This window comes from Mus caroli, unplaced genomic scaffold, assembly GCF_978045245.1.
Source record: "Mus caroli unplaced genomic scaffold, Mus_caroli_1 scaffold_1, whole genome shotgun sequence".
In the NCBI taxonomy this organism is placed as follows: domain Eukaryota; kingdom Metazoa; phylum Chordata; class Mammalia; order Rodentia; family Muridae; genus Mus; species Mus caroli.
In genome coordinates, this window is record NW_028227256.1 from 77643979 (window position 1) to 77659755 (window position 15777).

Sequence of the window (15777 nt, forward strand, 5' to 3'; positions counted from 1 at the left end):
GTGTGTGTGTACTGACTCCTGTGTAAGTATGTATCCGCACACACACATCCACACACAACACCAGATGCGCGTGCACACATTCATGCTTATCTTAAAGCAATTATCAAGTAAAATCTTGATTTTAATAATTTAATTTAGTTTAGAAAAACTCCTCATTTGTGGTAACTGTAGTCTGCTAGAAATGGAAAATGCAAAAATAAAGAGAGATTAGTGAGGCGCAAAAACCACTTTGAAGGTCAGGATATAAAAATCATTATTTTTTTCCTGGATTATTGTGTTTTGACTTTCATTCCCATTTGGTGAATGGAAATACATGATTTCCGTTAATAATAGTCAGAAATGAAAGCTCCTGTGGGGATTCATTTATTTTTCCAATCTACCTTTGCAACAAAAATGCCAAGCCTTACTGTTTGAATGGCTGGCTTTCTGGATGGCTTTGTTTAACAGAACACCTTCAAAGCCTGATAATTTAAGTTGTAGGCTAAAGAGGCTTAGGCTTCCCTCTGAGAATTCAGGAACAGGAACATTTAAATGTAGCTAGCTCCAATGAAACGGCTTAATTAGCTTGGATTGTTGGAGTCAATTCCCACTTTCAAAGAAATGTGCCATGCTACAAAACCATCATCTAGAAGTTGATGTTCTGTTTGATTGATAGAAAAATTGCATGCTGTCAAAGTCTGCCTCCTCATCACAAAGGAGTCTTTTGTGGAGGCTGCAGACACTCAGGTATGAAATGGAGCAGTTTGCTTTCCTGAGATGTGGAAGACTGGCCTTCAAAACATGACATCAAAGTAGGAATGAGGTTGAAGACAGCCATAAATGAAAGAATGCTGCTATACAAACACACAGAAGTTTCCAAACAAAACAAAACAAAACAAAACAAAACAAAACAAAAATTTCAACCAGTGAGAAACTGTCACCCAAATGAGGCTGTTTTATTGATTTCAATATGATTACTAACATGTGCAATGAAGTTATTTGTTAAAAGTAATTTCCTACGTTATCTTTTAAATATGTGCACCCACTGTAAGATTACATAAAAAACATCTTTGAGATGCTCAAAATCAACTAAACCTCTTGGCCTAAGACACAAAAGAGCACACCCGAAAAGCCGTTTTCAGGAGGCTGGAGGGAGGGCTCATTAAGCAGTGAGCACTGGCTGCTCTTGTAGATGACTCAAGGTAAGCATACACAGGTGCATAAAACATACCAATGCACACGGGATGAAATGGAATCAAATAAAAATAAAATGTTTCCAAAGAGCTACACTGTTGAGACTTGAGCCAGTTGAGCCATGTAGTTTCTGAACATGATCTATTTGGGAAGAGTCGCATGTCTTTGGCAGTAGAGAGGCACACATGTCTTAACCAGAGGAAGGCAGCTACTAGTATGTCCTAGTCTATCTTTCTATCAGGTAAGGCTGTGCTCTTAACTACATATGTAGTTTTCAGGAGAGACACCCGTCAAATGGTGAGGGTTAGCTCTATCTTCTTAGCCAGGAAGATCAGCAGAATCAACCCTGGTGGTTACTGAGGAGGCCGGGGTAGAGAAACAGATATTTTCACAGTCCCGTGGCGCTCACATCTAAAAATATGGCCATTTTCTTTGACTTTTGGTTTCCAGAATGGATTTTTAAATTGCACTGGATGTGCTGGATAAAAACACCATAGATTTAAAATATTTATATTTTTAGTATAGATCAATGTAGAAAATGACAAAGCCCATCTATTTTTATGTAATATGGTGACTAAGTGGCTCTACTTAAATTATTGGATCAAGTTTTCTTAAATTTCCAAATGGTTTTAACGAACCAAGTTTTTAGGCACTTTGCTTTATTTTACATTCAGCATGAAGGCATGGTCTGGTTCCTTCTACTATCGTTTTTCTACATGGAAAGTGCACCTATCTGCTTCCATGCCTACTGGACCCTCTTCTTCATGTTGCATGGTGTCAGAACCATCACACAGTGGGCTTGTCCTCTGTCAGCCTCTCACCCCACATTTCTCTGGTTTGTCTCTCTTCCAATAGTAGCAAATTCATCTTAGTCCTTTGGTGGTAGCTTTGCTGGTCATGGTGAAATGTTTCACACTGGTTCCCTTCTCTATGGGTGCAGACCATCTTAGATGGTTCTCTTCAAGTCAGTGCTTAAACTAGATCTTCAGATTTATATTTTCATTTATAGTCACCTCTTTGAGCTGAATGAATGCTAACATTGCACTGAACATTTAGAGCTTCCCAGAGATTACCTATTTGTTTATCACAGGACCCCTTGAAATGGTTGCCTCTACTGAATACCTTTTACATAGGGGAGACTGAGGTAAGACATCTGAGCACACGCCACAATTCCTAAGCTGAAAAGCGAGGAGGATCTGATCCAAGTTGACCATTTCAATGAATTCTCCTCATCAAATACAGGAAAAATATGGATCTATTGTTACTACAGTAGCATGTAGGATGGTTAAAGACAACAGAGGTGCTAAGGACAAAAGGTCTCACTGTCTCCTGCAGCCCACTGTGCCCCAACTCATCAAGTTAGTTCCACTCATGAAGGAGGCATGGGTGGCGTTGGAAAAGCCAAGCAAGTGAACAATGCCCCTCCTGCCCCTCCTACGACATATACGGCTTGAGTACCAAAAGCATAAAAATCAAGTTTCTTTTCTGGGCTGGGAGACAGCAATTGAAACTTAATAGATGTCACAATAGGATGCATTGAAAGAGAATGAAGAAAAACATACTGAAAGATTGACTAGCATCTCTCCTGATGTTTCTTCAAGATGTCTATACTTGCTTTATCACATAATCTTATTCTGAGCAGGAATACTATGAAATCTTAGAGTGGATTTGTTAGCAGGTTTTCCTCCAAGTAACAGCAAAACCCCAATGCCAGTTTAAAAGCCATCTTGAGTCAGGCATGGTGGGATGCACCTGTCATCCCAAGCATTTGGGGAAGTAGAACCAGGAGGATCTGGGTTCGAGGCTAGTCTCAGCTATTCAGTAATACCTTGCCTCATAAAACCAAAGGCCCGAGCTCCTGGGGAGAGCACTTGCATAGTAAGTCCTAGCCTCAGCATCACAATAAATAAACAAACATCCTCTTCACTATCATCAGACATACAAACAGTGTTGTAGGAAACAACTGTGGTCACTGTGCACAAAGGACTCCAGAATCCTGGCCCTTTGTTGTATCTTAAACAATAAGTTAAAAGGAAATTTTATAGCAGTATCTATAGGATTCTTCCTCAGAATTTCTGCACCTTTGCAATATGAGAAGTGCTGGCAAATAGACTCTTTTCATACTAGATGCCAGATCCTGAGGTTAGCAAGGATAGAAAAGTTTGGGCTAGGATAGAATGACGTAAGCCTGCTGGTTATGATAGAATGAGAGAGAAACTTACATTGGTTACAGGGTCATATTCATTCTCTGTAACGCATCCCTGAAGATTTAAGTTGAGAGCTCTACAGATGATCATGATTCTTTTGGCAGCTTTCTCTTCAAAGGGTTTGATCATCAACTCATTTTCAAAAATGTCCCTTTTTTGAAGCTTCAGAGTCTAAAAAAAAAAAAAAAAAGGTTATCAAAAGTCTTTGTTAGCCAACACTAATCACAGAATCTACAGTTATGTGGGTCAAGTTCATCTCTACTCAGAATACTGACTTACGTCTATGTCTGGGTCCAGGGAGAACAGATTGAGTCTGTCCATGTTTCGTGTTGTTTTGACAGTGTCTTCGGTTTCTGTGAGGTACTGTGGAGAGACCCATGTTATCCCCTGGTGTCTAGACTTCCCCATGTAGCCCCATAACCACCCCAAAAGACCAAGAAACAGTCCGTTAGTTTTATTACTCTTAAGTAACCAACACAGGGGAAATCTCATAAAAGCATGTTCTTATTTTCAAGAGTTGTGTCATGTTAAGTAAAACTCTTAGATTGATGAAAAATTCAAGATTGTGTTTTAGTCTAAATCTTAAAGGAAAGAATTGACATCTTTTCCGTGAAAGCACTGAGTAACTCAAATATGTGTGCAAATATATTGCCAACTTCATTACTTTTGCAAAGTCAGGATGTAGGCTGTTCTCTGAAGAATCTGTTTCCTCCAGTGTACATTCACAAGTCACGCAATTATCCAGTGGATCTTGAAAAGACAGAACAACACAGGTTATTTAATAATATGGGTCATAAATTTCCCTCCTGTATAGGATTGGATTAAAATCGTGACTCAGAGGGACATTGGTGAGCCTAAGCCCTCCTTTTGTCCTATCTACAATATACTAGACTGTTGAGCAATCGGGGGGTTAGAAATGACACTTGCCGACAGTCATTTTAGGATTCTTACCATCCTAGCATTCTGTATGACTGAGCTCTTTGGATCCTAAAGATGCTAACGTGTATTGGTTGCCTTGGCTTCTTTCAACAACACCTGATAAAAATTTCTCAAATATGTAAATATTTTTCTAACTTTTACCTTCAGGGGATTTAGTTAGAGCCCATCTTTTACCTGGAACAAATAAAACTCTGTAGAACACTGCAAACATGCACACTCCATTTGACAATTAGTAAGTAATAAGTTCATATAAACACTGGCTACAGCCTATGGTAGCTGTGGAAAACCCAGTGATAGCTTTCCTCCTCATTATCTGTGACTTCTTCCCTTTAGGAGGCATGCAAGTAGAACTCAGTAATGGCTGTACTTTGGTTTCTAATTCACAGTTGTCTTGAAATATCTTGGCATGGCTTTGTGTGAGGAACACTGACTGAGCCTGTGGAAGAGACGCTCCCATCTACATAGCTAAGACTGCTACACGTTTAGCTCTTTCTGTTTGTTTTTTATTTTTCCTTCTCCTTGACAACCATGAGTAGAATCTTATGAGGGAACTAGACTGGAAAAAAGAAAAAATATTGTGTGTATGTGTGTGTGTACATGTTCATGTGTGCCTACATATGTATATATTTGTGTAGGGGGTTAGTCTGGTGCTGCATGTATTCAAATGCTAAATTCTGAACTCCAAGATTTTGTCATTCCAAGATAAGCAGATCTTCATGTACACCAGCTTTTGTTGTGTAAGTCCTGTCCCGTCCATGTTATCCCTGATTGGTTAATAAAGATGTCTATAGCCTGTAGCTGGGCAGAAAAGATGTAGGTGGGGCTTTGGGTCTGGGCTTGGAGTCTCAGGTAGAGATCATGAGGAGAGTGAGGAAGAAAGGAAAAGAAAGAGGTCACTATCATGTAGGTGGATCATGAGTGCTGGCCCTGAGGGTTGGCCTGTTGGAGTAGGAGCAGCCCAGGGGAACATGGCAAATGGTATTTTGGGGTTATTGACAGGGAAGTAGACAAAACAGCTTAAAGGGTCAATATCTTCCCAGCTCTAGTGCTTTTAAGCTTATTATAAATACAAAGGTTTTGTATTTATACAAATATAATGGTCTTTTATTTAAGATGTACATGTTCTAAGTGAAGTACCCCCCATGATATTTACAACATGTGTAAGTCAGAGGACAATGTCCATTGTCTTCCTCAGTTGCTCCCATCTTATGTTCTTATTGATCAATATTTTAATTGGCCAATTTCAGACGCGCATGTAATGTGTTCTGATTATCCTCACCTACTCTCTCCTCTCCTGTCCAGTTGCTCCTACACCACCACTCTTAGTCTTTCCTCTGATTCACGAGGTCTGGTTTTGTAACCCATTTAGTTTAAACAGTAAAGACCTATTTGGCCATTAAACTAGAAGTATCCGTTGGTGACTTCCCACCTTATGTCATGAGACAGGTTCTCTCACTGATCCCTGAGCTCACTGATGAGGATAGACAAGCTGTCCAGAAAGCTCCAGGGGTGGTCCTATCTCTGCCTCCCAAGCACCGGGTTTGTAAGTGTACACTGCTGCACCCGGAGTGTTCCATGGGTGCTGAGATCTGAACTCAGATCATCATGCTTGCCTGCCAAGCACTTTAGTGACTTGAACCAGTCTTCCAGATTTATTTATTTTCTTATAAAAACAGTGTGCTGAGTGATGTTGGAACTTTCACATATCAGCTGACCTCAAGACTATCAAAACAGCATGAATAAGAGGAAGCTAAGAGGAAGTAAAGTATGCCTGTTCTTGAAGACAAAATATTGCACTTATTAAATTTAACATGAACCCCAAATTCAAAATGTACCTTCTATAAGATCTTCCTATCAGAAATGTGTATGATGTTTGAGTTATTGGAATATGAGATCCAACTTTGTTTGTTGGGTGATGGTCTTCAGTCCCTTCCAGTCAATTCTGAACTGTACCACTGTGTAGCAGTTGGAATGACCCAGTAAAAGTTAAGTTCTGGGATCAATTTCTTAGAGCAGGGAACTCAAGAATGTCTGAGTCCAGCCAGAGAGCTCCCATGGCTACTAACCATCCAAGTGAACTAAACACTTAGCCAAAGCAGGGAGATGATTGCCTGAGCCCCTACCTAGCCCCAGCTCAGCAAGCTCTGCACTCTTCCTTCCCTGGAGTGGGCCCTCGGGACTGATCTGCAGGATACGGTTAAGTGTGTGGATCCATTCATCCATATCTGACTCTGTTTCAGCAGCCAGCACAAAATAGGTCAGGTCGTTCATCTTCAATTCGAAGGCATATTTCCTTAGCCTGTTATTCTGTGGTATAAAGACAACAAAACAGTTAGCCACCAGACAGAGAGACATTGATGCAGTCTAGGGATTCTAGTGTCTCCATCCAGGCAAGGAGACGAAGACAAAAACATTATGAGACAAAAAAGAGCTTTACAGGAGTTCAATCATTTGGATTATCATTTTTTTTTAAAAGAACTTTTTCGTACTGAAAATATCTTATGTCTGTTTTTGTTGATTGGATGGCATTTTGGCTCAATGCTTTTTATCTTAGGCCCAAGTGTGGAGCCTTTTTCAGATAACTGCTTTGAGATCCCTACTTTCATTTTGTCTCCTAAATTCTAACTGCTATCCATACTAGTAAGTTTTCTGACTCTCATACTCTGGAGACAGCACCTGACACAGGGCTAACAAGTTGTAGCACGTCTTTGTACTCTAGGGACATTTCTTACTTTGCACCTTACTTTATCCTTTTAGCAATATTGGCATGTCAGCCATTACTTTATTAAAATAAATTATTAAAATAGATAAAATAAAATAAATTAGATTAAAATACTTTAATTCCCTGGACCCCAGAATATGCTTGACTATCTTTCTACCTACCAACCAGCCTCTGCATATTTCCATACTTAACTGACTGTCCTTCCATCCACTAGCCTCTGCATATTTCCATACTCCGATGGCTCTTTCCTCTTGCCATTTCTCCAAACAAAACTCCTGGCTCTGCTTTAAATTCTTTTCATTCTCACTAAGTCTAAATGCCCCAAAGATCATCCATACACAATGATGCCCAAGCCAAGCTCCTTGTTCTTCTATAATTTGACACCTCTACATTATGTTTGTTGACCAGCCAATGAGGCCGTGCTGTAGTTCCCTGATTGCCCATGTAATACAATTCTTGCTGAAATGAACGCCATACCAAGTGTATTCTCCAAACACAATGAGCATTTGCTCCTTAGGTGCCAACATGATTTATATTCTCTCGTTGAATCTTTACTGAAAACATTATTCAGTTTCCAAGCTTAGAATATGGAAACAAAGATACTTGACATCTGGAGTATGTAAAATAAATTGAAAGTACATACTTCATTCTTTTTAAAAATCTTCCTTGACAAACATAAATATCCTTTAATCATGCTTTTGTGAAGGTTTGCATAGTTTTATTTGTAACAGTTCACACAGGGGTCAAAATAACTTGTAGTTTACAAAGGAAATGGAGTAATCTATCTCTTAAAGCTGATATTTTAGTGGGGAAATTGTGAAGGCATATGTGATTGAAGGAATGGCCAAACTAACAGTGGAAAAATTGAATATTTTGTGGTGAATAGAGTTAAGATATGGGCTGATTTGCATACTGAGTAGTCAAGGAAGTCTACCCTCAGAAGGTAATGTATACATTGAAATCTGTAAAAGGAAGGATACGGGGAAGGAGGGGCACACACAGGAGCAGGTGTGAATTTTATATATTATAACCACAGATGAAAAATGTAAAATCAAAATGGAACTTGTCCTGAATAATGGCATAGGATTTTAACCACAGCAAAAAGCCATAGGGAAAAGGGTCCTGTTTCACTTTTGTATCTGGGATCCTACTGTCACCTGTTCGGCTGGGCTGAATGACCACTGTCACTATCACACACTTAAGAGCTTTCTCATGATACAGGGAGTCACAGCTTTTCTATGTACGAGAAAACATACAGTGAGGTAACACATAAACCTGGAGACAATGGAAACTCCAGAAGTGAAGAAGGAAGAGCTGGCAATAAAGCTTAAAAATCAATAACACGTAAAAAAGTAGAACTGGTTCTTAACCTGAGCCTATGCCGTTTTGCCAAGTCTTCCCAGGAGCTCATGGCTCCACTTTCTGTATCACGGTCGAAGGTTATGCTTGCTTTATAATGACTGATGCACTCACAGGCCGGGCTCTCTAACAGTTCACAAGTCCCGGGTACAGAAGCTAACTTGTTACCTTTGGCATTTAGTCCGGTAATTGATGGTATACTGCACAGAAAGATTGGCTATGTTGTCCCACTGTACTGGGCAAAGCTACACTTGGTCTCTGTGCTTTCACAATGGAGGAGATAAATGTTAAACAGCTAGCCCTGGACATATAAAATTGGAAGATAAACATACATAAACGTTGTGTAAAGGCTTTGAAAAAGAGATACTAGATTCTGTAGGGGCACAGAGTAGAATTACTTGGGCAAAACAAAGTAAGGGTTAAGATTTGCATTTTGATAGCAATTCCAGCAGGGTAGGAGCTCAAATAGAAAGTAAGCAGCTGCAAACTTAGTGTCCAGAGATCTTAGGAATGCAAAGTTCCAAATGCTCTACTTGGGAGGGTTGGGCAGACTCCCTCCATCCACCCTGACAATCCCTTCTGGTAAATCGTGGTGCAGAAAGGTCTCTAAGACTGCCCGAGACTCCTGAAACAGGGCTCTACAGGCAAAGACAATGGGGCTGGAAACAGGTTTCCTATTGCTTCACATGACAAAAGGAATAGAAACGGATACTCAGGAAAGAAGTAGGGGTGTCCAGAGTTTGGGCTATAACTGCTGCTTGGATGTTGTCAAAATTGAAGAATAGCACAATGCAAACAAATCTTAGTGTTGTTTGGAAATTTGATAGAGTGGAATCTGTTCACCCAAGACTGAAAATAGCATGGGCAAGCTGTAAAACTACCTAAGCTCTTCCTCTAGGTCAGAATTAAAAGTGGATCCACTGCAATTTGCTTTGAAATCGAGTTTTAGAAGTAAGACATGACTTTCTAAATTGCATTTTGTACTTCAGATGAGTTGACTATGGTTGCCAAGGTTTTAATAATTCAAAACTATTATTAAAATACCTATCTTTTTAAAAAACTCAGCAAAGTATAACAGATTCTTGTTTCTCAAACAGGATATGTATACATGAAATGGGCATTGTGCTTGCAAGTCTGAGAGAGACAGAGCTGCTTGCAGCGCACATCAGTTTGTGGCAGAGTTGGTGGCAATGCTGGGTGTGATGCTGAGGGTGATGCTGGGGTTGATGCTGGTGGTGATGCTGAGGGTGATGCTGGGGGTGATGCTGGGGGTGATTCTGGGGGTGATGCTGGGGGTAATGCTGAGGCTGATGCTGGGGGTGATGCTGGGAGTGGGAGGGTGATGTCAGGGGTGATGCTGAGGGTGATGCTGGGAGTGAGAGGGTGATGTCAGGGGTGATGCTGAGGGTGATGCTGGGGGTGGGAGGGTGATGTCAGAGGTGATGCTGAGGGTGATGCTGGGGGTGATGTCTACAATGGGAGTGCTTTCTGATCCTCTCTCTGTAATGCCAAAGACAATCACAGGTAGAGCAACCATAAAGAAAAGGCAAACATGGAAAAATCAGTACAAAACTTGAATTCCAACATGCAATTGTCATTGGAATAGCAATGAAGAAGTAATGAGAATTTTTATACTCTCCAAATTTCCCTTCTTTTTCTTGATTTCAGTGTCCTCTGTCATTGACATAAAGCTTTGCCCAGTCAACACTACCCAGCTTCATAACCAATAGGAAATGCGTGTCCTATGGCTCTATACCATGCTTAGGGAATGGTGGCAGACAGTCTGCAGAAGGTCTTCTCTTCACCTGGAATCATCCTAGTGATATAGACTGTAAGGAAAGTACGAATGCCAACAGAAGGCTCAGAGGTGAAGAGGGAAATTACCCAAACTAAGTCCCGCATTCTGCCTGCTATGCTACTGGAATTGTTTTACAAGGACCAAAAGAGAATGATCTAACATGTGATATCCCACCCAGACTTGGGATTCTGGTGGCTTCCATCTTTTCCACTTTCTTTATGTTTATCCATTCTTTCAGGAAACAAGATTTATCAAGTGTCAATCACACAATATTATCAAATATTCACACAAAGTGCTTTCCCTTGCTGACTTTACGTTCTATGTGTCCTGCTTCAGGCCTTCCTACTACCCTGGTGTGTGTGTGTGTGTGTGTGTGTGTGTGTAAGTGCACATGTGTGTGCATGAGTTATGTACATGTCTCTGTGTGAAAGAGTCCATGTGTCCTTACGTGCATGTGTGTAGAGACCAAAGATCAATGTCAGTGTCTTCAATAGCTAGCCACTTACTTTTTGAGTTAAAGTCTCTCATTGACTCTGCAAATTAGCCACTTGACTAGGATGGCTGGTCAGTGAGCTTCAACGATCTGCCCAATTTTACACTGCAGACTCAGGATTTGATTTGCCTGTTGTGGCACCCAACATTTACATGGGTTTCTAGGAATCTTACTTTGGGACCTCGTATTTTTCTGCAATCATTGACTAAGTTATCCCCCCCCCCAACTCCTAAACTTACATTTTAATAAGGTATCAATAGACTAAAGGAAGAAATGTGTGACTATAATATAATGTGAAATAATATATCATTGATATAATAGAATGAGGCATCGTTCAGTGATAAATGCATACTTTTTCCTATATCTAGTTTTTCCAATGATCCATGTACACATATGTATTAAACTGTTCATGTTTGCATATAATTTTTGAGCTTCTTTCTCCATGTAAGTTCTGTAGGATGATATATATATATATATATATATACATACATATATATGCTAGTTTTGTATGTAGTAAATATAGTAATCTCATGGACTGTTTCCTATAATCTTGGGAATTCCTCTACCTCATACCTAATTTTGTCACTTATTAGTTCTGTGACTTGGGAAAGACACATTTTCTCCTAGTTCTATTTTGATAAACAGGACAATAGTAACATGTACCCCATCAAATATATCAGATAATATATTAAATATTAAAACTACCGTTCTGGTTGTTACTATAATGGGAAATACAACTCTTCAGTCAGTGCCAGAATTTGTTAATGGAAAATGTGAGGACTATATATGGCTTCTAAATCCATTTTATTTCAAAATTACACTACTCCCATGTGACTGTTTTTAGTTGGGAACAACCCCCTCTCATTTTTCTACTTTTAAGGAAGCTCTGCATCCCATACTCAGCCTCAGTTCACGCATGAAGTGGGATGTCTAACCTGCAGAAAACATTTTATCCTCTAGCCTTTTACTAAACACATGTAGTCATTTTAAAAAGTTCAATATCCATGGGCTTGCTGGGATGAGTCAGATCTGTAGGTGTCACTTCACCATCAACTTGAGCCAATGTGACACGCTTTTAGCCACTAGCACTGTTGAGATGGAATCTCAGACATTCGGGGTTCCTGAGCCATTTTCTTCTATGTTGGCAAGACCCAAAATGTAGAGATGAATAGATGGCTTGATGGCTAAGCAAATGACTGAAGAATGCCTGAAGGACCAAGATTAGGTAATCCAACCGCAAATATTCCTTAGTCTCAGGATAAAAGTGAGGGAGCGATTTGTTCTAGATTGGCCTGTAATGAAGATGTAAAACTGTTTACTGATAGTCTATAAAAAATAGCATGGTTAGTATTTTGATTGTTAGCATGATTCAAGAACCTGCAAATCACAAACATCATTTAATATTCCTGAGAAAGTATTGACAGTTCCCTCTCCTTGACTTCTCCCTTGTGTTTTATAATTCCAATAATTTTCATGGGAAAAATAATGGTATATAATGAGGCATGCTAAAATGCTATATTCACTAACGGATTGTTGCGAGCTAAAACCATCCAGTGGAAAAAAGACAGCATTTTCAACAAATGGTGCTGGCACAACTGGCAGTTATCATGTAGAAGAATGTGAATTGATCCATTCCTATCTCCTTGTACTAAGGTCAAATCTAAGTGGATCAAGGAACTCCACATAAAACCAGAGACAGTGAAACTTATAGAGGAGAAAGTGGGGAAAAGCCTTGAAGATATGGGCACAGGGGAAAAATTCCTGAATAGAACAGCAATGGCTTGTGCTGTAAGATCAAGAATTGACAAATGGGACCTCATAAAATTGCAAAGCTTCTGTAAGGCAAAAGACACCGGCAATAAGACAAAAAGGCCACCAACACATTGGGAAAGGATCTTTACCTATCCTAAGTCATATAGGGGACTAATACCCAATATATATAAAGAGCTCAAGAAGGTGGACTCCAGAAAATCAAATAACCCCATTAAAACATGGGGCTCAAAGCTAACAAAGAATTTTCACCTGAGGAATACCGAATGGCTGAGAAGCACCTGAAAAAATGTTCAGCATCCTTAATCATCAGGGAAATGAAAATCAAAACAACCCTGAGATTCTACCTCACACCAGTCAGAATGGCTAAGATCAAAAATTCAGGTGACAGCAGATGCTGGCGAGGATGTGGAGAAAGAGGAACACTCCTCCATTGTTGGTGGGATTGCAAGCTTGTACAACCACTCTGGAAATCAGTCTGGCAGTTCCTCAGAAAATTGGACATAGTAGTACTGGAGGATCCAGCAATACCTCTCCTGGGCATATATCCAGAAGATGTTCCAACTGGTAAGAAGGACACATGCTCCACTATGTTCATAGCAGCTGTATTTATAATAGCCAGAAGCTGGAAAGAACCCAGATGTCCCTCAACAGAAGAATGGATACAGAAAATGTGGTACATTTACACAATGGAGTGCTACTCAGCTATTAAAAAGAATGAATTTATGAAATTCCTAGGCAAATGGATGGACCTGGAGGACATCATCCTGAGTGAGGTAACCCAATCACAAAAGAACTCACATGATATGTACTCACTGATAAGTAGATATTAGCCCAGAAACTTAGAATACCCAAGATACAAGATACAATTTGCAAAACACATGAAACTCAAGAAGAACAAAGACCAAAGTGTGGTCAATATGCCCCTTCTTAGAATTGGGAACAAAACACCCATGGAAGGAGTTACAGAGACAAAGTTTGGAGCTGAGACGAATGGATGGACCATCTAGAGACTGCCATACCCAGGGATCCATCCTATAATCAGCCTCCAAACACTGACACCATTGCATACACTTGTAATATTTTGCTGAAAGGATCCTGATATAGCTGTCTCTTGTAAGGCTATTCCGGGGCCTAGCAAACACAGAAGTGGATGCTCACAAGCAGCTATTGGATGGAACACAGGACCCACAATGGAGGAGCTAGAAAAAGTACCCAAGGAGCTAAAGGGGTCTGCAACCCTATAGGTGGAACAACAATATGAACTAACCAGTACCCCACCCCCTTCCCCGGAGCTGATGTCTCTAGCTGCATATGTAGCAGAAGATGGCCTAGTCGGACATCAGTGGAAAGAGAGGCCCCTTGGTCTTGAGGTATATAAAGCAAACTTTATATACCTCAGTACAGGGGAACGCCAGGGCCAAGAAGTGGGAGTGGGTGGGTGGGGGAGGGTATGGGGGACTTTTAGGATAGCATTGGAAATGTAAACGAAGAAAATACCTAATTAAAGAACATGTGTTCACATTTTAAATTAAATTTGGCAATAAAATTGAAAAAAAACTTGAACTCTCAAAGGGATCTTAGAAGTTAGGTAGCACTTACTGAAGCAAAGATTTTATTCTTTTTCTTTTTCTTTTTTTCTTTTTATTCAAAAGAATCTGGTAAAGATCCATGAACAAAACAGATGTGACTCATCCTAGTTATTCATTTGTTCTATGCTTTTGTGTATGTGTGATTCATCCCCAGGCACAAAATGTGCCCAAGAGCTTACTAGAGTGATTGTTAAAATTTGCATGATCTCTTTTGAAATTTCCTTCCCAGGCGTATCAAGGTGTAAGTCAGGGAGAGCTGTGATGTAAGAACTGGGGCTACCAGAAGGTGACAAGTCCCCTGATCTGTGTGTTCCTGCCCCAAAGAGACTGACCTCAAAGAACTGGAGACCCCTGCTCCCATAAAGAGGGAAGATTCTGTGAAAAATCTTGATTAAGTTCAGGGATCTATAACGAACTCTTTAAAAGACACATAAGTAAAATCTATCTTGCAGAATCCGAAAGACCTAGATACTCTGTAGACTCTATGCTGTGACTCCCGAAGATTCAGAAAGGTTTCATGTGTGAGGATTAGCTTTGAGATGTTCTCCTTAAGAGAGTTATTATTCTTCTGCATGCCAGGACCTGCCAGAGACCACCATTCATATCTCCAAGTGTCCTCTAGGGATGCGGAGTAACAGCAGCCATGTTGCTCTGAGGTAAGCAATCCTCTTGCTATGATGTCTGTCTCTGACTTTGACTTTAACAAGGAAGTGGTCCCCATGCTTCAACACTGTTCCAAGCATAATATAATCACTAAATAAAGTACTGAATGAAGAATGAGTTCATGACGAAAGATATGGATTAATTAACATACTAGGGATCAGTTTGAAGTAGGCAAATCACATTTTACTAGGGGGCTTTTCTACAGTAGGGTGTCTTTCTTTCCAAGTCATGAACTATAATGGGGTCAATCAGTGAAGCAGGGTGTGGACACATAATCACCTAGATCTTTCCAAAGTCTTTGCACATTTACTTCAGTTTTATGTATAAGAATCCAGAGACTGAATGAGCATCTCAGGAGCTCAGGATGTGAACAGCAAACTAGGATCCCACGGCTGACTAGAAGAGACCAAGCTTCCACTTGCTTTGTCAGGTTCTTCCCGAGACAATGGTTTAATGAAGCAAAACCCAAGTTAGAGATAGTGAAGACAGGCATCTAGAATAGACAGATCAGAACATACAATGGTGTGTCGAAACAGCATTCAATATAAACTGCTCCCGTGTAAGTTTAATATATATAAAAAGATTATGATGGAACACTTTACCAGAGAAAACAAAAAGGGAAAAAACTTTATAACTTCAGCTCAGTGTGGTTATAAAAATGTAATCAATGATCTCCAAAGTATTGTCAAAGATTTTGCAAAAGATTTTGAGGCCAAAGAGTCTCCCTTTGAGTAGCCAACAAGAGACAACCATATCCTTTCTCCATTAGGATCCTCATCGCCCTTTCCACATGGAAAGCTGGCTTCTGCATTAAAATGCAATTAGCTTTCCCTTCTAGCAGGGTACTGGGCAACACTTAATTAATTCTTAAAGTTCAGCCTTATTACTTTCTGGAGGAGTTCCAGACTTTAACAGATGAAGTGTCCAGAAATAGCCTACGCCTGAGAGGCTGCAGACAACACTATTTTGTATCTATAGATCTTAGTATCCTCCGTAATAGTTCAGGATGGAAACTCAGCTATGACATTACAGGCTCTGTAAAGGTCTGGGTCTTACTGTAA

At 40.0% G+C, this 15777-nt stretch overlaps 1 protein-coding gene across 10 annotated transcripts in view; it reads right to left on the reverse strand.

The window, feature by feature from the left end:
* Window positions 1-15777, reverse strand: part of Dock10 (dedicator of cytokinesis 10) — a 258799-nt gene that overhangs the window by 91580 nt on the left and 151442 nt on the right. For all 10 annotated transcript variants that reach the window (XM_085838639.1, XM_021165780.2, XM_085838674.1 and 7 more), the window contains exons 8-11: window positions 6443-6626; window positions 4045-4130; window positions 3660-3743; window positions 3396-3551 (exon numbers count right to left, since the gene is read on the reverse strand). In XM_085838639.1, coding sequence (XP_085694765.1) covers window positions 3396-3551; window positions 3660-3743; window positions 4045-4130; window positions 6443-6626 — 510 coding nt within the window. The remainder of the gene's footprint in view (window positions 1-3395; window positions 3552-3659; window positions 3744-4044; window positions 4131-6442; window positions 6627-15777) is intronic.